General features: G+C 31.3%; 1 protein-coding gene across 1 annotated transcript in view; it reads right to left on the bottom strand.

The window, feature by feature from the left end:
• The window catches only part of LOC136975060 (recQ-mediated genome instability protein 1-like), a 48142-nt gene that overhangs the window by 5435 nt on the left and 26214 nt on the right, over positions 1-16493 (bottom strand). The window contains exons 5-6 of the mRNA XM_067270054.1: positions 11075-11208; positions 2680-3049 (exon numbers count right to left, since the gene is read on the bottom strand). Coding sequence (XP_067126155.1) covers positions 2680-3049; positions 11075-11208 — 504 coding nt within the window. The remainder of the gene's footprint in view (positions 1-2679; positions 3050-11074; positions 11209-16493) is intronic.

Raw genomic sequence — 16493 nt, 5'->3', positions numbered from 1 at the left:
CTAGTTGAAACTAGTTTTTACTGGATGTCATTGTTATAACTAGAATTTACTGCTAGTCAAAAATGAATTTGAGTTAAAACTAGTTTTAACTAGACAAAACAGGTAACAAAGACATTCAGTAAAAACTAGTTTCAACTAGTTAAAACGGGTTTTTACTGTAACATGTACATACACAAGATGGGGCATAAAGATCTCCCACATTTGGAGTGGGCACCATATGGGCTGTAGTGGTAATAGAAAGGTGGGAAAGGTTTCATTCAGTAGGCTATGCTCTACCATTTTCATTTGGCTGACTTTAGTGTCATCAGCCCGTACAATTTTGAAGAAGGTAACTGTTACCTCTGGCCAGTATGTTGAAATGTTGGAGAAGTTTCTGTGCCCTAAACTGTACGACTTGAATACAGAACATGTATGGTTTCAACAGGATGAGACCACCAGCTCACACAGCACAATGCTCACTTCAAGTGTTGAGGAAAACATTTCTTGGGCATTTGATCTCTTTCAGGGGAGATGTGGGGTGGCTGGCAAGGTCACCAGATTTAAACCCTTGTAACTTTTTCCTTAGGGGATACCTAAAGGAAAAGGTTTACCGACATTGTCCCCAAACTCTTGAGAATTTGAAGGAAAGGATCGAGAGTTTAGAGCACAGAAACCTAACATTTCAACATACTGGCCAGAGCTAACAGTTACTGTTTCATCACCTTCTTCAAAAATATATGGACCGATGATACCATAAAGTTGGCAAAATAAAAATGGTAGCACCTAGCCTACTGAATGAAACCTGTCCCACCTCTCTACTGCCACTACAGTCCATATGGTGCCCACTCCAAATGTAGGAGATCTTTATGTCCCACCCTGTATATATGGATTCGTGCATGCATGCATACTTGTGTGCATTTATATGTAAAAAAATTTCTTAGAGTCAAAGTAAAAACATACACTATAATTTTAATATATTAATATAAAGAGCATTCATAATTAAAGTTCTCATTTAAAAATGATGTAATTCAGAAACTAATCAGCAAAATGATATCATATTCTACATAAAAGACTTCTGTAGTGTTGGAATTTAATTTGAAACAAACAAGAATATTAGTTATAAAAATGTTCACTACAACAGTAAATGTGCTGCTCACTTGCCAAATTGATTAACTCCATAAAACAAAAAGTGTCAAAGTAATATACATTCTTTTTTAAAATATAAATTCAAATAAACATTGTACTGTACAATGTATTATTGTAGATGCAGCTTTTATTTAACGACATAAAATGTATAAGATAGCATAGATATGCTATAATAATAATATTATTATTATTATGATTTTGGTGTGATCGATGGAGTTAATTTGGTAAGTGAAAATGTAGTAACATTCAGTTTGGTCAGATTCAGTCAGTTTTCACATACTTTTTTATTATTGAGAAATGTCGTCATCATACATTTTTTATTAAAGATTTTTTGCAAAAATGAATAATAACTGTTCTGTTACTGTTACAATGGTTGTTGTTATTTTTTTTGTTTAAATTGATTATTCAGCAACATAAATTATGTCTTCTTATCAGTTGTATTTGAGGTCCCATCATGTCGATTTGTTCTTAAATTTTTATACAAATCGTATATAACAGGAGGAATGAAAAGAATTGTTTTTAGTTTCATTCATCTTGATATAATGATATAAGTTTTTTTTTTCTAAAAACAATTGTTTAATATTCCACAAGTATACTTCTGCAGCAGTTGGACTGTAACTAACTAATTTCTTTTACTTACTTTTGTGATGAGATAACATTAAATAATTTACCATTATCCACGAGGTGCACACCATCAGCGCACACTGTGATTGCAATGAGGCAGTGTGTGCTGGAGGATTTATGTTATAGTATGGAGTTAATTAGATTGGCTTCTGAAAAAAATAAAATTTTTTCAATGGCCAATAAAATTTTGTCATTAAGTAGTATTAATTCTTATTATTAGGAAAATTTATTATAAATATAAAAAGTTACAAGTATATCAAGTGCTTTGACACTAAAATTTAAAAAAATTCAAAATGAGGAGTTAATTGATTTGGTTTGTGAATGGCTCAAATGGCACTGCAATACCACAGAGGATAACTTGAAATGTCTCAAAAGTTACACCATGTATGGTACACTGTGTGATTATGCAATGGCATGCTTGATAATGGCCTGCTTGATATGCAGGGTTCATTTTTGACAACTTGATGAAATCACTGACATATGAAACTTGTGTAAACAATTACATTTTCATGTTTTGGAGGCCAGCATATCAAGCATGCTGTCGCGTAACCACACAGTGTGTCATATGTATTGTAACTTTTAAGTTATCCACTATGGTACATCATTTACTGCCTTAGTAGACATATTTATGACTAGTATTCTTTTTTATTTCAAATAAAATTCTATCACTTCAGATTCTAGCCATCATATTCTATATCTCCATATAGAATATGATGTCATTTTGCTGATTAGTTCCGAAGTTATATCATTTTTAATTAAATGTGAACTTTAATTATAAACATCCTACATATTAACTATATACAATAGAATATCCTTGATTTGTCTCTATAGAATTAAGGAAGTTAATTTGATACAATTAAAAACATTAATTATCTATATAAAACAAAATTTGTTTAATTTTAATTAAATCAATTTATATATGTAATTTACCTTATTACAGCTTTCTTTAACTAATTGATCCAACTGATCATAATCTATATTCATCATAAATTCATCATCATCATCATCATATTCAAGTGCTTCTGATACATTTACAATGTTACTACTTTCAGGTTCATTTTCATCAGTTAAATCTATTACAACAAAATTATCACTGTTATAATTAGTGGAAATATTAGATGAGCTAACAGTGTTGACTTGTCTTTCTATCCTTTGAGTAAGTGCTCTACTGTTATTGCTATTTTGATTTTGTTCTGTTAACACATTACTTTCAGTTATAACAATTCCAGAATCGATACTTTGTGTATTAGAATTTTCTTCTCTATTTAATTCATTTACATAACTAGTTTCATCTTGTCCCCTTAAAAAAAATTATTATTATTAAATAACAACAATCATCAATATTAAAAGAAATTAAAATGAAATCAAATATCTAGATATTAATTAATATGAGCAGTCCTTGACTTCTGAGCAACTTAGTCTTTCATATACAATACTTTGATACATTGAATTTAGCACATTAAAAGTAATTTAAACTTTCAAACATTTCCAGCTGTAAATAAAAAAATGAGCTATTTGTCTGGTGCTTTCTACTTGGTTTAGTTTCAGTAATAAAAAATAAAGTCATTTGTCATCAAAAAATTCATTTTTATTGTCTGTTTAATCTTCAGTTTCAACATTTTAAATAATGTTTTATGCACTGAAAAAACAAACTTTTCGATTTTAATAAGGAAATTTTATAATCTTTTTTAGTTTTCTGAGAAAAATCTTTTATAACTTACAACTTTATTGCTGAAGCTTTTAGGTGTCTGACTTTTAATACACATTTTTAGGAACAGATTGCATGTGAAAGTTAAGGACTGCCTGTAATTTATAAAATATATTCTAACATCAATATTAATATTCATAAAATAAATTGCACATAAGTATCTTCAATTATAGTGAATTTCTGTTAGCCCAGCAACCAGTATGTCCGCAAATCTGATAAGCCAGCACATTTAGCTTGTTGTTGGAGTTATCGGTGCATTGCTCTTTATCATTGTCATAGACAACTTCCAATGTAAACGTCATGGAAACAGAGGAAGACAAAGAGGAAATAATAATGTGTTAGGTAAAACCAGTTAGCTTATGAATAATTTTTCCAAAGACTTTTTCAAAGAAATTAGTGCATGGGTTTAATATGAGAAGCAGAAATTTTTAGGAATCAATAATTATCATGAAAACAGCTACAGTCCATTACTGTTCCTATATTCTGATAATTAGAATACATCCATATTTAAATGCAATTTGCAATAAAAGTATACAAAGTACAAAGAATAAAGTGTTCTTGTTTCAAGCCAACTAAGGGTAGAAATAACCTGGAAAAATTAAAATGGCTTGTTAAACAATCATAAAAGGCAGATTTATACAGTTTCACACGTGAAGACGTAAAATTGTGTCCAGAGAATCAAGAAAACCAGAAAAACTTTCACTATCTGATAAAGCATTATATTCAATAAACTGGTACCATGTTGGTCTTGATGATGCCATGTTAACAGAATTTCACTGTGCTCTCAAACTGGTTATGAATAGAAAGTTAAAAATATATATATTCATCAGCAATTAATTTATTATAAAAACAAATGCTTTTGATCATTTAAATTATCATTTTCAGGTTTATATATTGTTTCATTTATGGAATGTATAAAATAGCCATCTTCAGATTTTACAATTAATTGCTGGTGAATGTAGGTTTGTTTTAAAATTTGCTTGTAAATATCTCCAAACAAGGAACATCATTCTTGCTTGTAAATATCAGATTATAAAAATTCCAATTTTGGCACAAAAAAAAAAAATCAAAACATTGTACAGAAATTCACAAAAGAAAAAAAAACATTTCATCTTTATTTATTTATGAATAGAATTTACACCACCAAAAGATATTTTATAAAATCTACTAAAGTTTTTAATTCTTAGTATACAGTGTAGTGCATGCTTACAAGTCTTAGCTAATTATTGTACAGGATTACATATAATTAGTGAGAAAAACCACTAAATTGAGATTCACATCACCTATGCCAGCTGCTTGCACATAAATCTCCGTGGCAGTATATACTTTAGACTGTTCAATTTGATCTAGGGTTAAGAATTTATATTTGTCATTACATGTATGACTTGTTGCACCACTATCTAAATACCACTTTTTCGATCCGTTTGTAAATTCCATGTTGCAAGCAATTGTAGTAAGGGCATTGCTAATAACTTTTTTGTCTGTGCATTTCATTTTCGATTTACAGTTTCCAAAGAGTAATAAGTTCCGTAAAGAGAAAAACCATATTAGCAGAGTTATACATATGTTATATATATATATATATATGTATGTATGTATAAATGTATGTACCATATATATAAAAAATTCAAAAAAGACTTCAAACAAACACATATACAGGGTGGGAAAGAAAGTCACTGAACACCCCTGCTATAGAATATAGAATGTACTCAAAGTTAGTTTGCTCATGTCAGGAACACATTGTTCCTGATATGAGCAACAGACTGATGTGTGTTACACCCATGGACAGCATTGTGATGGCAGCTATATTGAATACATCTCCAAAACCATAAATGGGAAGGGGGTCATGTGACACATCATTTAGGGCAAGAATTTCACAAGGAATTGATTGCTGAAAGATTTTAGTGACCTATCTTGAATGGTTACAGAATTATGCATGTTACATGGTGTGTTAAATGTACATTCTTTTGGTACATTCTATATTCTGTAGCAGGGGTATTAAGTTGACTTTCTTTCCCACCCTGTATTTCAAAAAACTTTTATGCTGTATTTAGTAAATATACTTATATTAAACTTTATAGTACTGTATATATTATTTTTGCAAATTCATCATGCTTTTAAAAAATAATCTATGATTTATTTTATGTCCTTTACAGGTATAAAATAAATCATAGATTATTTTATATGTTAAGGATCATCCTTAATCATATGTTAAGGAAATCCTTTGAGGAATAACTGTGCAGATCTGGCCTTGAGGAATTCTTGTTAGTGTGTGAGGGAAAACAGCACAGTTTCAGCAAACTGTACAGTCTGCCAAAGTAGAAACGAAAAACCATTTGATTTTCCTGCACAGTTTTGGATTGCACAGGCCAACCATAATGTGTGTGTCGTTGTTTCCGTTCAGTTGTGAGACCACTGAGTGAGAACAATGTCCCGTGAATGTTTAGAAGAATTTTTAAAGTAAACCATGCCTTTGGCATGTTAAAAATAAAGATCATCATGACAAAAGCAAAAAAGAAGTTGCCTATTTACGTTTAATTAAAAAATTGAAAGACATTGAGCCAAATGCTAACAAAGAAAGTGTTGTAAAAAAATAACATCGTCAGAAGTGCATATAGGAAGGAAATTAAGAAAATCAAAGCATCAGTGAAGTCAGGATCAGGAACTGATGAAGTATATTAACCAAAGTTGTGGTATTTCAAATTATTAAATTCTGCCTGTTGCCAAATACCTTAAGGTCACCGTGAGCCTCTCATGGGGTGAAATTGCTGCTTGCATTACAGTATTTTGGTTTTTATGATTGGTGTAACCAATGATAACAGATTTAAATACGTTTCTTCATCCATTCTCAAATAGTTGTGCCAATCTTTAGGTACTAACTTCAATTCTGAGATCAGGTATATCAGGTTCACATGGGAATACAATCCTCTTTTTTTTTTTTTAGCCACTGTTTATACCATAGACTTCTACACACGTTTTTTCCTGTAAGTTTTAATGCAATTTATTGCCAATAAAAACATCCAAGAACAGCCAGTATGTCACCATCAGATACCATGGCCAACTGATTGACTGAGAGATTTTCCTCCTTGTGTGTAGGCAATAGGAAATTCTGAATTTCCTCAAGGCCAGGACTGCACAGTTATTCCTCAAAGGATTTCCTTAACGTGTGTAGGCCCCTTAACATTTAGAAGATGAGCAAATTGTTTTGGGTTAAGTGGAATTTGGATTAGCAATAATGCTTGTACTTCTTATTAACATAACTTTATTTATATTAAATAACACATTTTGGAATTTTTGCTTTAAATCAGTGGTTCTGAACCGGTGGTCCATGGACCACTGGTGGTCCCTAAAGCACCCGAAGTGGTCCGTGAAGTCATCCTAAAATTATTAAATAAATGACAACGAGTTGACGACGATGCGCGGTACGTCAAGGTTAGAGCCGATAGCGGACTGGGCCAGGGTTTGGTGTGCAAGTACAGGGATGTGCAGCGAGTGTCTAGCTCGGATCGTTACGTTCGCCTTTGTTTTAGTCTCTAATACGATTACGTGTGCATTGTAATGTAAGTTTTATGATTGTTTATAATCTTCAATTTATCAACTTTTATTTATACGAAAAATTGTTATTTTTATAAATACAGATAATAAAAGTGTGTTGCAAAACATTTAGTATAACAAAAGATATGTTAAGTCGGTTCAACTCAAAAAAGTATACAAGTTATAATGCTGCAACTGTATGTGATAATACTGAGTTTTCTCCCAGCGATGATCTAGACCACGAAGACTACATGAAGTTTATCGAAATCAATGAAGAAAATGAACATTGCCCTGTAATTTCTATTCCAGAAAATACTACAAATTAAAAAAACTCAACAACAATTAATTGTGTATTATATGTAAAAATATTTTTAATAATTTACGATAAATGAAACATTGTAAAGACTTAATAAATAAAAACTTATGTTTAAAAAAAACTATGTTTTTATTGTAAAAATTTATTAAAGAAGCTGAGGGAAAGTTATTGATTTTTAAATTTGGCGGATTTTTGGGAGATTTTTGCTATTCGTCGTGTGGATTTGGGCTGTTTCAACGACCTCAAGCGGCGGAGTGGGTTAAAAGGGATCAGGCAACCCTACAGCCGAGCGGTAGGTCCGCAGCTTATAGCGTGTTTAGTCCAGAAGCTCACACTGTTAAGTGAGCTGCACTACAAAATTTTTCCAGTGTATGTTCGTTGTTAAGAGTGCTTGCTTATTCTCGCTTTGAAAGTTTTACAGCAAAATTTGGGCAAAAATCTTTGGTGACTATACTGACAATACTATATACTGGTATGTAAAGTAACTGTTCCTGATTTTAATACGTAAGTAATATAAAACGTTTTTTGTTTGTTATGTCACACATTAAATCTGTGCTAAGTAGATATTGTAATACCATATTAAACCACGTCAGATGTTACTTTGTCGAACCTGATAGGTTTGCTTTAATTGCACTTTGTACCCAGTTCCAGGGGTTTGTCATTAAAATGCTTGTGTCATCAATTTTATTTATTTTTTATTCAGTTTTATAATTACAGATTTTTTTATGTGACCACTGTCAGAGTTAAAATTATTGTATTAATATTATTATATAAATATTATAAAATTATTCAATTAATATGTAGGTAACTAAGTAGATAGGATATACTATAATAGACTTATTTTAATTTCAGAAAAATGCCACCAAAACAAAAGTATGACGACGATTATATTAAATTGGGTTTTACTTCAATAGAAATAAATGGGGAAATCAGACCTCAATGCGTAATATGCGCAACTGTTCTTGCCAATGATGCTTTGAAGCCGGCAAAGTTGGAACGTCATTTAAAATCCGTACATCCAAATAATTGTGACCGTCCACAAGAATTCTTCGAGGGCAAACTAATAAATCTAAAAAAAAAAATGAAACTTGGACCCAGTGGAACACGTTATGCAATATCTGAAAAAACATTGGTTGCATCGTTTGAAATTTCAAAATTGATTGCCAAATCCAAAAAACCACACACAATCGGCGAATCTCTAATAAAGCCTTGTATACTTAAAGCTGCCGAAGAGCTTTTAGGGGAGGAAGCTCAAAAGAAAATTCATGAAATTCCACTATCAAATGACACAGTGAAGTCGCATATTCAAAAAATGTCAATTGACATTGAAGAACAAATTATTGACAAGATAAAATGTAGTCCATATTTTGTGCTACAATGTGATAAATCTACTGACGTTTCACAATGTTGTCAATTACTTGTATTTGTCCGATTTTTGAATGACAATAAAACGTTTAAATAGGAGTTACTATTTTCTCAAAAACTGGAAACAACGTTGCAAGGTGCAGACGTTATGGACGTAATAAGTCTATATTTGGAGAAACATGGGCTTTTGTGGTAAAAGCTTGCTGGGTTTTGTACAGACGGTGCTCCTGCTATGCTCGGTTCCAACTCTGGTCTTGCAGCTTTGATTAAAAAAAGAATCCATCTGCAATAACGACACACTACATTATTCATCGTCAGGCATTGGCTGCTAAAATGCTCCCGGAATGCTTTGCTATTACGATGAAAACAGCTGTAAAAGTAGTCAACTTTATTAAAAGGAGTGCACTTAATACTCGTCTCTTCAAAAAATTATGCTGTGATATGAACTCTGAACATGAAACGCTGCTTTTTCACACCGAAGTGCGATGGCTTTCCAAAGGAAATATGCCGTCAAGGTTGTACGAACTGAGAGAAGAAGTAAAATTATTCTTAACTAATAAGGAAAACAAAGAGTTGCTGTCTGAGTTCTGCCAGTTCAAATTTCAAATACATTTTGCTTATTTAGTGGATTTTTTTGCACAAGTAAATAAATTGTACCTTCAACTGCAAGGGTCAGGAAATATGAAATTGGAAGGCACTAGCAATATATTTGCATTTGAAGATAAAATCAGTGCATTAATCGCTAAAATCGACCTATGGATCAGCAAAGTCGAAAGAGAGAATTTTTCTGCGTTTGATACATTGAACCCAATTATTGACGGACAGTGTGCTGAAATTAAAGGACAAATACAAAAGAACATTATATTCCATTTGCAAAACATGAAAAATGAATTCAATCGGTATTTTCCTGACTGCAAGGACAAAGGTATTCGGAAACTGATCCGCAATCCTTTCATAGTCAACATTTCTGAGGTGCCGGATGAAATACGAGAAGAGTTAATTGAACTGCAACACGGTAGTAACTGCAAGAATACATTTGAGACAGGAATTAATTTTGAAGATTTTTGGAGCCAAAAAGCTATTGCTTTCCCTAAAATTCGAGAAATTGCTTTACAGTACCTAACTTTATTTTCAACCATATATTTATGCAAGCAAGGATTCTTAGTGCTTTTGATAATTAAAAATAAGCATCGAAATCGGTTGGATGCCAGTGCCAACATGCGTTTGGCTTTGAGTAGCATTGAACCAAGAATCCAGCAGTTGGTAAACAGTACACAGTCACAAAAATCGCACTAAAATAATGTAATTAATGTAACATTTTCGCAAATAATATAATACTCTTGGTTCCGAATAATTTTATATGTGTTTAATTTATAGAACAACCTTATAAGAACTTATATTACTGCCAAACAGCTTGTAGTCCATGGCAAGAGAAAAATTTTGATAAATGGTCCCTCATCACTAAAAGGTTAAGAATCACTGCTTTAAATAAAATGCACAAATTATGGTATATTAACATTTTAATAGTTATAAAAAAAATAATGAATAAAAGTTTATTTTTTTTACCTTAATTATAATTCAAACTTTAGTCAAAAGAAAGAGACCTATGCAACAAAGATCAAGAAATGGTCAAAAGGGTGATAAAACAAGTATTATTAAATAACTTTCCAAGATATAAATAACTCTAATTCTCACTCAGGTACTTTCCCTTAAACTGACTTAAGTGAGAATTAAACTTATTTGTATCTTGAAAATTTTATCACCCTGCCATTATTTTCCAAAAATAAACTTAAGTAATAAATGACAATAAGTAAATTTTTTGTATCAATTTTGATTATATTTCAAAAAAATCAAAAAACTGTAAGAAATCACAGTAGAATCCATTTACTTTATCACTTTGATACTCAGACTGCATTGATAACAGTAACCTATTGATGACATCCTTACCACTTGTCTTACTGATGGTTAATGACGTACAACAATAATCACAATTACAGTAATGGATTCTATTGTATTTATTTCATTTGAAATTTTTTTAACATAAACAGCTACTAAAATATATTCATAAATTAAAAGATTAATTACTTGAAATGATTTATTACTAATATTTTCACGAGTTATTTTAAAATCTTTCAAAACTATCATCATCAGAATATTTATTGGAAGACGATTATTTAGGTTAAAAAGAAAAAGACACTACAGGTAAATTTTAGTGATTTAGACTATAGTAGGAGTAAAAATTAAATTATAAATTTATAATATTTTCTTTCATTTTGCATATATTTCACTTATTATTAGTTTTAAATATTAAGCACTATTCTTATTCTGTATTATTATAATTTAATAATAAATAAGCAGTAATCAAAATAATAATTATTAATTAATTTAATTTTTCTACTAACAATGCTCCCAATAATATTTTTCTTTGGTTATTCTCTTCAATTAACGATTCAACTGCACCTCCAAGAATCTTTATTTTTTCAGCTGATAATATTAAAACACCTAATCTACATTCAATTGGACCAAAGACTGAAATCTGTAAAAATTATATTAAAAAATGCAATAAATAAAAAGATTATCATCTTCACTTTTAAAAGATACACACAAATTTCTAACATCTAATTTAAATCTTTTATCATCTAAATAACATTTTATAAATATAAGTAAAAGTGAAAATTAACTAAGAACAATTTACTGTTTAAACAAAATCTTGATTTATATGTGGAATGTCACAAATAATTTCGATAAAATACAAATTCATAAATAATGTATGTCCGTATAGTAAAATCGATGTAAAAATCCAATTACGACTACCTGGAATCATTTTAAAATAATTTTTTGGAACTCTTAAAGAATTCACTATTTCTTTCATCATTAAAGAAGAGAAAATTTAAAATCCAAGTTAAAAATTACAATAGTTATGCATAAAACAATTTATTTTAAACTTATAAATGTGAAAATATGAATATATGTCTGTCTGTTTTTAACCATCATATTAAAGTGGATGATCTGTCAAGCACATTATTTCTAAATTTATAACTCAAACAGAAATATATTAAATAAAACAAACTTTAATAAAATTATATAAAAACTAATTTGAATATAGTAATCCTATAATAAGTGGTTAATATGCTAACTCACTTACCTTTTTTTCTGATTCAAACCAATATTGTAGCTTTACTTCATAATATACCATTTATTTTTTATATGTATTTTGAGTACTTTTTATTTGTACATCTCTTCAGTCTTACAACTTTTGTATTCACAAACTAAATCAATAATATAAACAAGTTGGTGTCAATCATAATCCCAAAAGACACAATCCTAAACGTTGAAATCCTTAAAAATCACAACCCCAAAAGATTATGAAGAAAATAATATCAACACACAAAAAGCATATTACATGGAGATAATGGACAATTGCACGAAGAGCTGGCCGACTTTTACGATCAACAACTAAACAGTGGGTGATTGGTTAACGAACATAATCCGTTACAAGACTGTTCACTTTCCGAATTGTTCTTTAACCGATTATTGATTTACCATAGGTTTTTATAGAAATCTGATTAATTCGTTCTGGAGACCCCCTAAAAATAAAAAATATATACTTTCTTACTAGGTTTATTTATATCTAATAATAAAAATACATACCATATTTACTTGAATATAAGACGAGGTGTGACTTTAAAGATCAAAATAAAGAAAATTAGATTTATTATCACAATTCTAATTTTATTTTGTTTAATCACAAGTAAAATATCAAACAAACATAAATGCACACATTGTCCTGCAAAAATTACTAGCATTTTAAACTTTAAGGAAAAATCTTGTAAAATTGGTAACATAATTTGTTCATGTAAAGCTGTACAATCAGAAACCTTTTTTTTTTTTGCCAATTCTTAACAGTCGAATCCACTCTCCGTTGATTACATTTAGTTTCTCCGGAATTCTGATTTCTGAATAATCATCTGTTTTCACATGGGAATGGATTAAAACTTATATCGTGCTCCTGTGTGATTTTGGAATTTCAAGCTGGAATTCAATTCAAAAGCTTTGCTTTTGCTATTCATCTTTACTCCTGACAATATACAAGAATGATTCATATGACTCAGATAAAATACTTCTGTTTTTAAATACAAGAGGGTGAGCATCTGATAAAAAATGCAGATTCACAAAAATTATTTGCAAAAACACAAAGAATCTTTTGCTTGTGCGTATAAGATGACCTAGGAATTTGTAGCTGTGATAAATGAATGAAAACCTCATCTTTTATATTCAGTCTTGCATTTTTATTAGTCATTTTTTTTTCTGTTTGTGGGAGTTAAAGAATCTGTCTAATGTCAATTGATTTTCTCTCTTCTTCAGGGTTTTTCAGAAATAATTAATAGCATTGTAATTGTAGAGATTCCTAAGCCTATTAACCTCAACCTGGTTTCGATGCCATTCTAAGACTATTGTTCTGACATCCTCCCACTTCTTCAAAAGAGCTTTAATAGCAGATATCGGCATTAATTCTCTTTTTTCAGAAGAAAACATATCTCGCCGAGTTTCTTGGTGTTCTTCTGTCATCAGATCAGTTTTGTCTCCATTATGAGCTCTTCAATGTTCTTTATTTCTCAGATGTAATTTTTTACTTTAGTACTCCTTTAGCTGCTCAAGTTAGGGATTGCAATTGCTGGATCCCTCATCCAGCAATCCAGCTGGATCCAGCGCATTCTTCGGCCTGCTGGATCCAGCACCCAAGTGCTGGATCCAGCGCTGCGGATCCGCAAATACTCAATTAACTTTCTAAATAATTGCGCAAAAGTCTACGTCGTTGCGTTGCCGCTTTGCTAACTACTAGACTGCTACTAATTACTTACTCACTACTTTACTAACACTAATAATTAAATTACTTATAAATACAGTAAACTATACCTTAATCAATCCAACAAAATTTAATAAAATAATAACGTATTCAATCGCTTTTAACGATCTTCCTCAGTTACAAAAAAATACAACATTAACTATAGAACATAAAATGTGTTTCGAATAAATGTAAAAAGAATAGTGCTTAATTACATTCCATTTTTAAACAAGATACATAGATGTACTGCCAGGTCTGATAATTTTCGTATTGTATACCGACGTAATCCCACTGTTTTCAAACTTTTAAGAAACGATAAAAAGAAAGAGGATTGGAATTCAACAACGAGTATATATTCGGTGCCTTTACACAACCAACGTTTCAATTCCAAGCTTGTTTATGTGGGTGCAACGATGCGCAGTTTAAAACAAAGGCTCGAGAGCACAAATATACAATCAGTAAGAACCTTGACAACACTGCGCTGGCATCATACGCAAGACAGAAGGATGTTAACGTCCAATGGGATCAAGTGGCAATTATAAAAACGACGACGAATAGGCAAACGGTCAAACATCTTGAGAGATTGGAAATCTGCAAGGCGCACATGACAACTGGTTGTATAAACCAGGGGTGGCCAACTTTTGTGTACATAAGATCTACTTTTTATCTTAAAAATGTGTCGCAATTGATTTGTTGTCGTAGGCATAGTCTAAGTGGCAAGGGGGGTGTGAAATACATACTATGTTTATACACTGTGCTTCAGTATGAGGTGCACTCCCGCGAGCTATGGGTAGATAAGGAAAATATATGTTCAAAACTATTTTTTATTTTTTAAATCACTTATTAAATTTTCAAGATATAAGCTCATAAAGAAAATAAATTTCCAGACCCAACTTTTGATATTTGCAGTTACGAGTTCATTCCGTACAGGCGGCACCTAAAAAAAATCGATTTTTCCACACTTTTAAGATAGATTTTTATTAACTTAAAATATAATTTAATTTTTTTTATCAATTACAATGTATAAATTGTGGTACTATTTGTTCGTAAACTTGAAAAAGTTGTTATAAAACTGCACAGTATGGCTGATAATTTGATTATAAGATTTTACTTCCGCGATTTGCTTTTGGGCGAGGAAAATTTATCATGGAAGAATGATATAAGATTTTTAGACTTATTTTTTGCTAATCTACCAATAGCATGCGGGAGTGCTCTTTGTACTGAAACACCCTGTATATCTACCTACGTAAAAAACAACGTAATTATTTAACGGGCCAAAAAACTCACGTCCACGGGAATTAAAACAACACGAGTAATTATTAACAATATTTATTAATTCAAATTAGCTACTGATAAAGACAGATTTAGAATTTATTTTATTACATTACATTAATGGGAGGACTGAGTTTTCACGTCTCTTACCAAGGAAACATAATTAGGTGTATATCCTGACAAAGATAATAATAATGATTCTTCAGTATGGGAATCAGTCAGGACAGAATGTTTAGTCTTCGTTAACTTTAAGTATGAAAATGCCAATTCACACAGGTATGTAGTTCCGAAACAGGAATAAATATATTTGCTACATTTGGTGATACTGAAATATTTTTCTCAATTGACGTATTTCCAAAAATCCAAAAATATAGAGGTCTGTTGCCGAAAACGCTCACTTATCAAGTAAATAGATAGGTAAGAAAAGCCATAATTTAATTTAAAACATAAAGAACAGGTACTTACATTTTAAACAAATGAAAAATTGAAACTCAACGTTGTCACTGTGGATAAATAATATTGATTAATAATAATAATATTGTTAATACTAAAGAAAAGAAGCTACCGCATGACAGTATCAAATATTCAAGCTAAATAGCTGTGTTTTTCTACGAGTCCAGTGATAACTGCATGCATATTGTTGCTTTTGCGCGTTACATTCACAAGTTGCGTTCAGTTACAAGTGTAACACATTAAGTCAAGACATCGCGAGCAATCGACCAAAATTGGCATCGCGATCGACCGGTCGATCGCGATCGACTTGTTGGCCACCCCTGGTATAAACCATAGAGATGCGGACTCATTGTCTACCATGTGGAGATCCTTTTACATTAATTAATGTTATTAACGAACAATGCTGGTTTCGTTGGATCTTACGTACAGGGTGTTTTTTTTTAAACTGACGGTACTCAGAGACATCTGTAGAGCAATCTAACAGCCGAACTGTCGCCAAATTTGGAAGAGTGACTAAGGACAACATGGGAAAGAGATTCCGCAAAGAAAAAAGTAGTACCCAAATTTTCCGGTAGGGGTGGATTTGGCGCTGTTGTAGCAAAACAGCTAAAAATCTGCATAAAATCCAGCTGCAATTAACAAACACACGAATGAATAATCAGACAGAGGTTTCAGTGTAATAACAAAAGTTTAATTAATCAGCAAATAACTTTCTTCTTCAATGTGATCACCATCCTGCTGAAAAAGGCATTGCATCCTGAACACCGTGTTCTCTATGGCCGAACGTAACATGTCCGCAGTAATGTTCATCACAGTTCGAGAAATGTTGTCCTTCAAAGTCATCAAGTTTGGGACAGTACTAAGATAGACCTTGGACTGTAAAGTAGGATGACTTTTTTTTCTAATAACTTATAAATTCTGATCGAAACGCACCTTTATCGCTTAACCAGGATTTTCGCTGCTGGATAACCGGATTTAGTGTTGGCACTAAATGTGGATCGTAATTGTAAATATCATCCCCAAAATTCGCCGAGTTTGGACCATTTTTAACCGAGATATCGCTGCTTATTGGGGCTACTTCCGGTCGGCCATGGAACGCGGTTTTCTCGCTCCCTGCTAAATATTTTTAAATCATACTTGGGTATTTCTTTCTACACCCTTTATGCACCCTCCCTGTAAATCTTCATTAATTTCCACCCATTAGAATTTAAATTATGGCCGTTCTTAAATCGTGTTCTATTTCAACATCT

Source organism: Centruroides vittatus, unplaced genomic scaffold (genome assembly GCF_030686945.1).
Source record: "Centruroides vittatus isolate TY-2023 unplaced genomic scaffold, ASM3068694v2 contig_361, whole genome shotgun sequence".
Taxonomy (NCBI): Eukaryota; Metazoa; Arthropoda; class Arachnida; order Scorpiones; family Buthidae; genus Centruroides; species Centruroides vittatus.
Note: the sequence above shows the minus strand (reverse complement) of the source record. Positions and strands in the feature narration are given on the sequence as shown.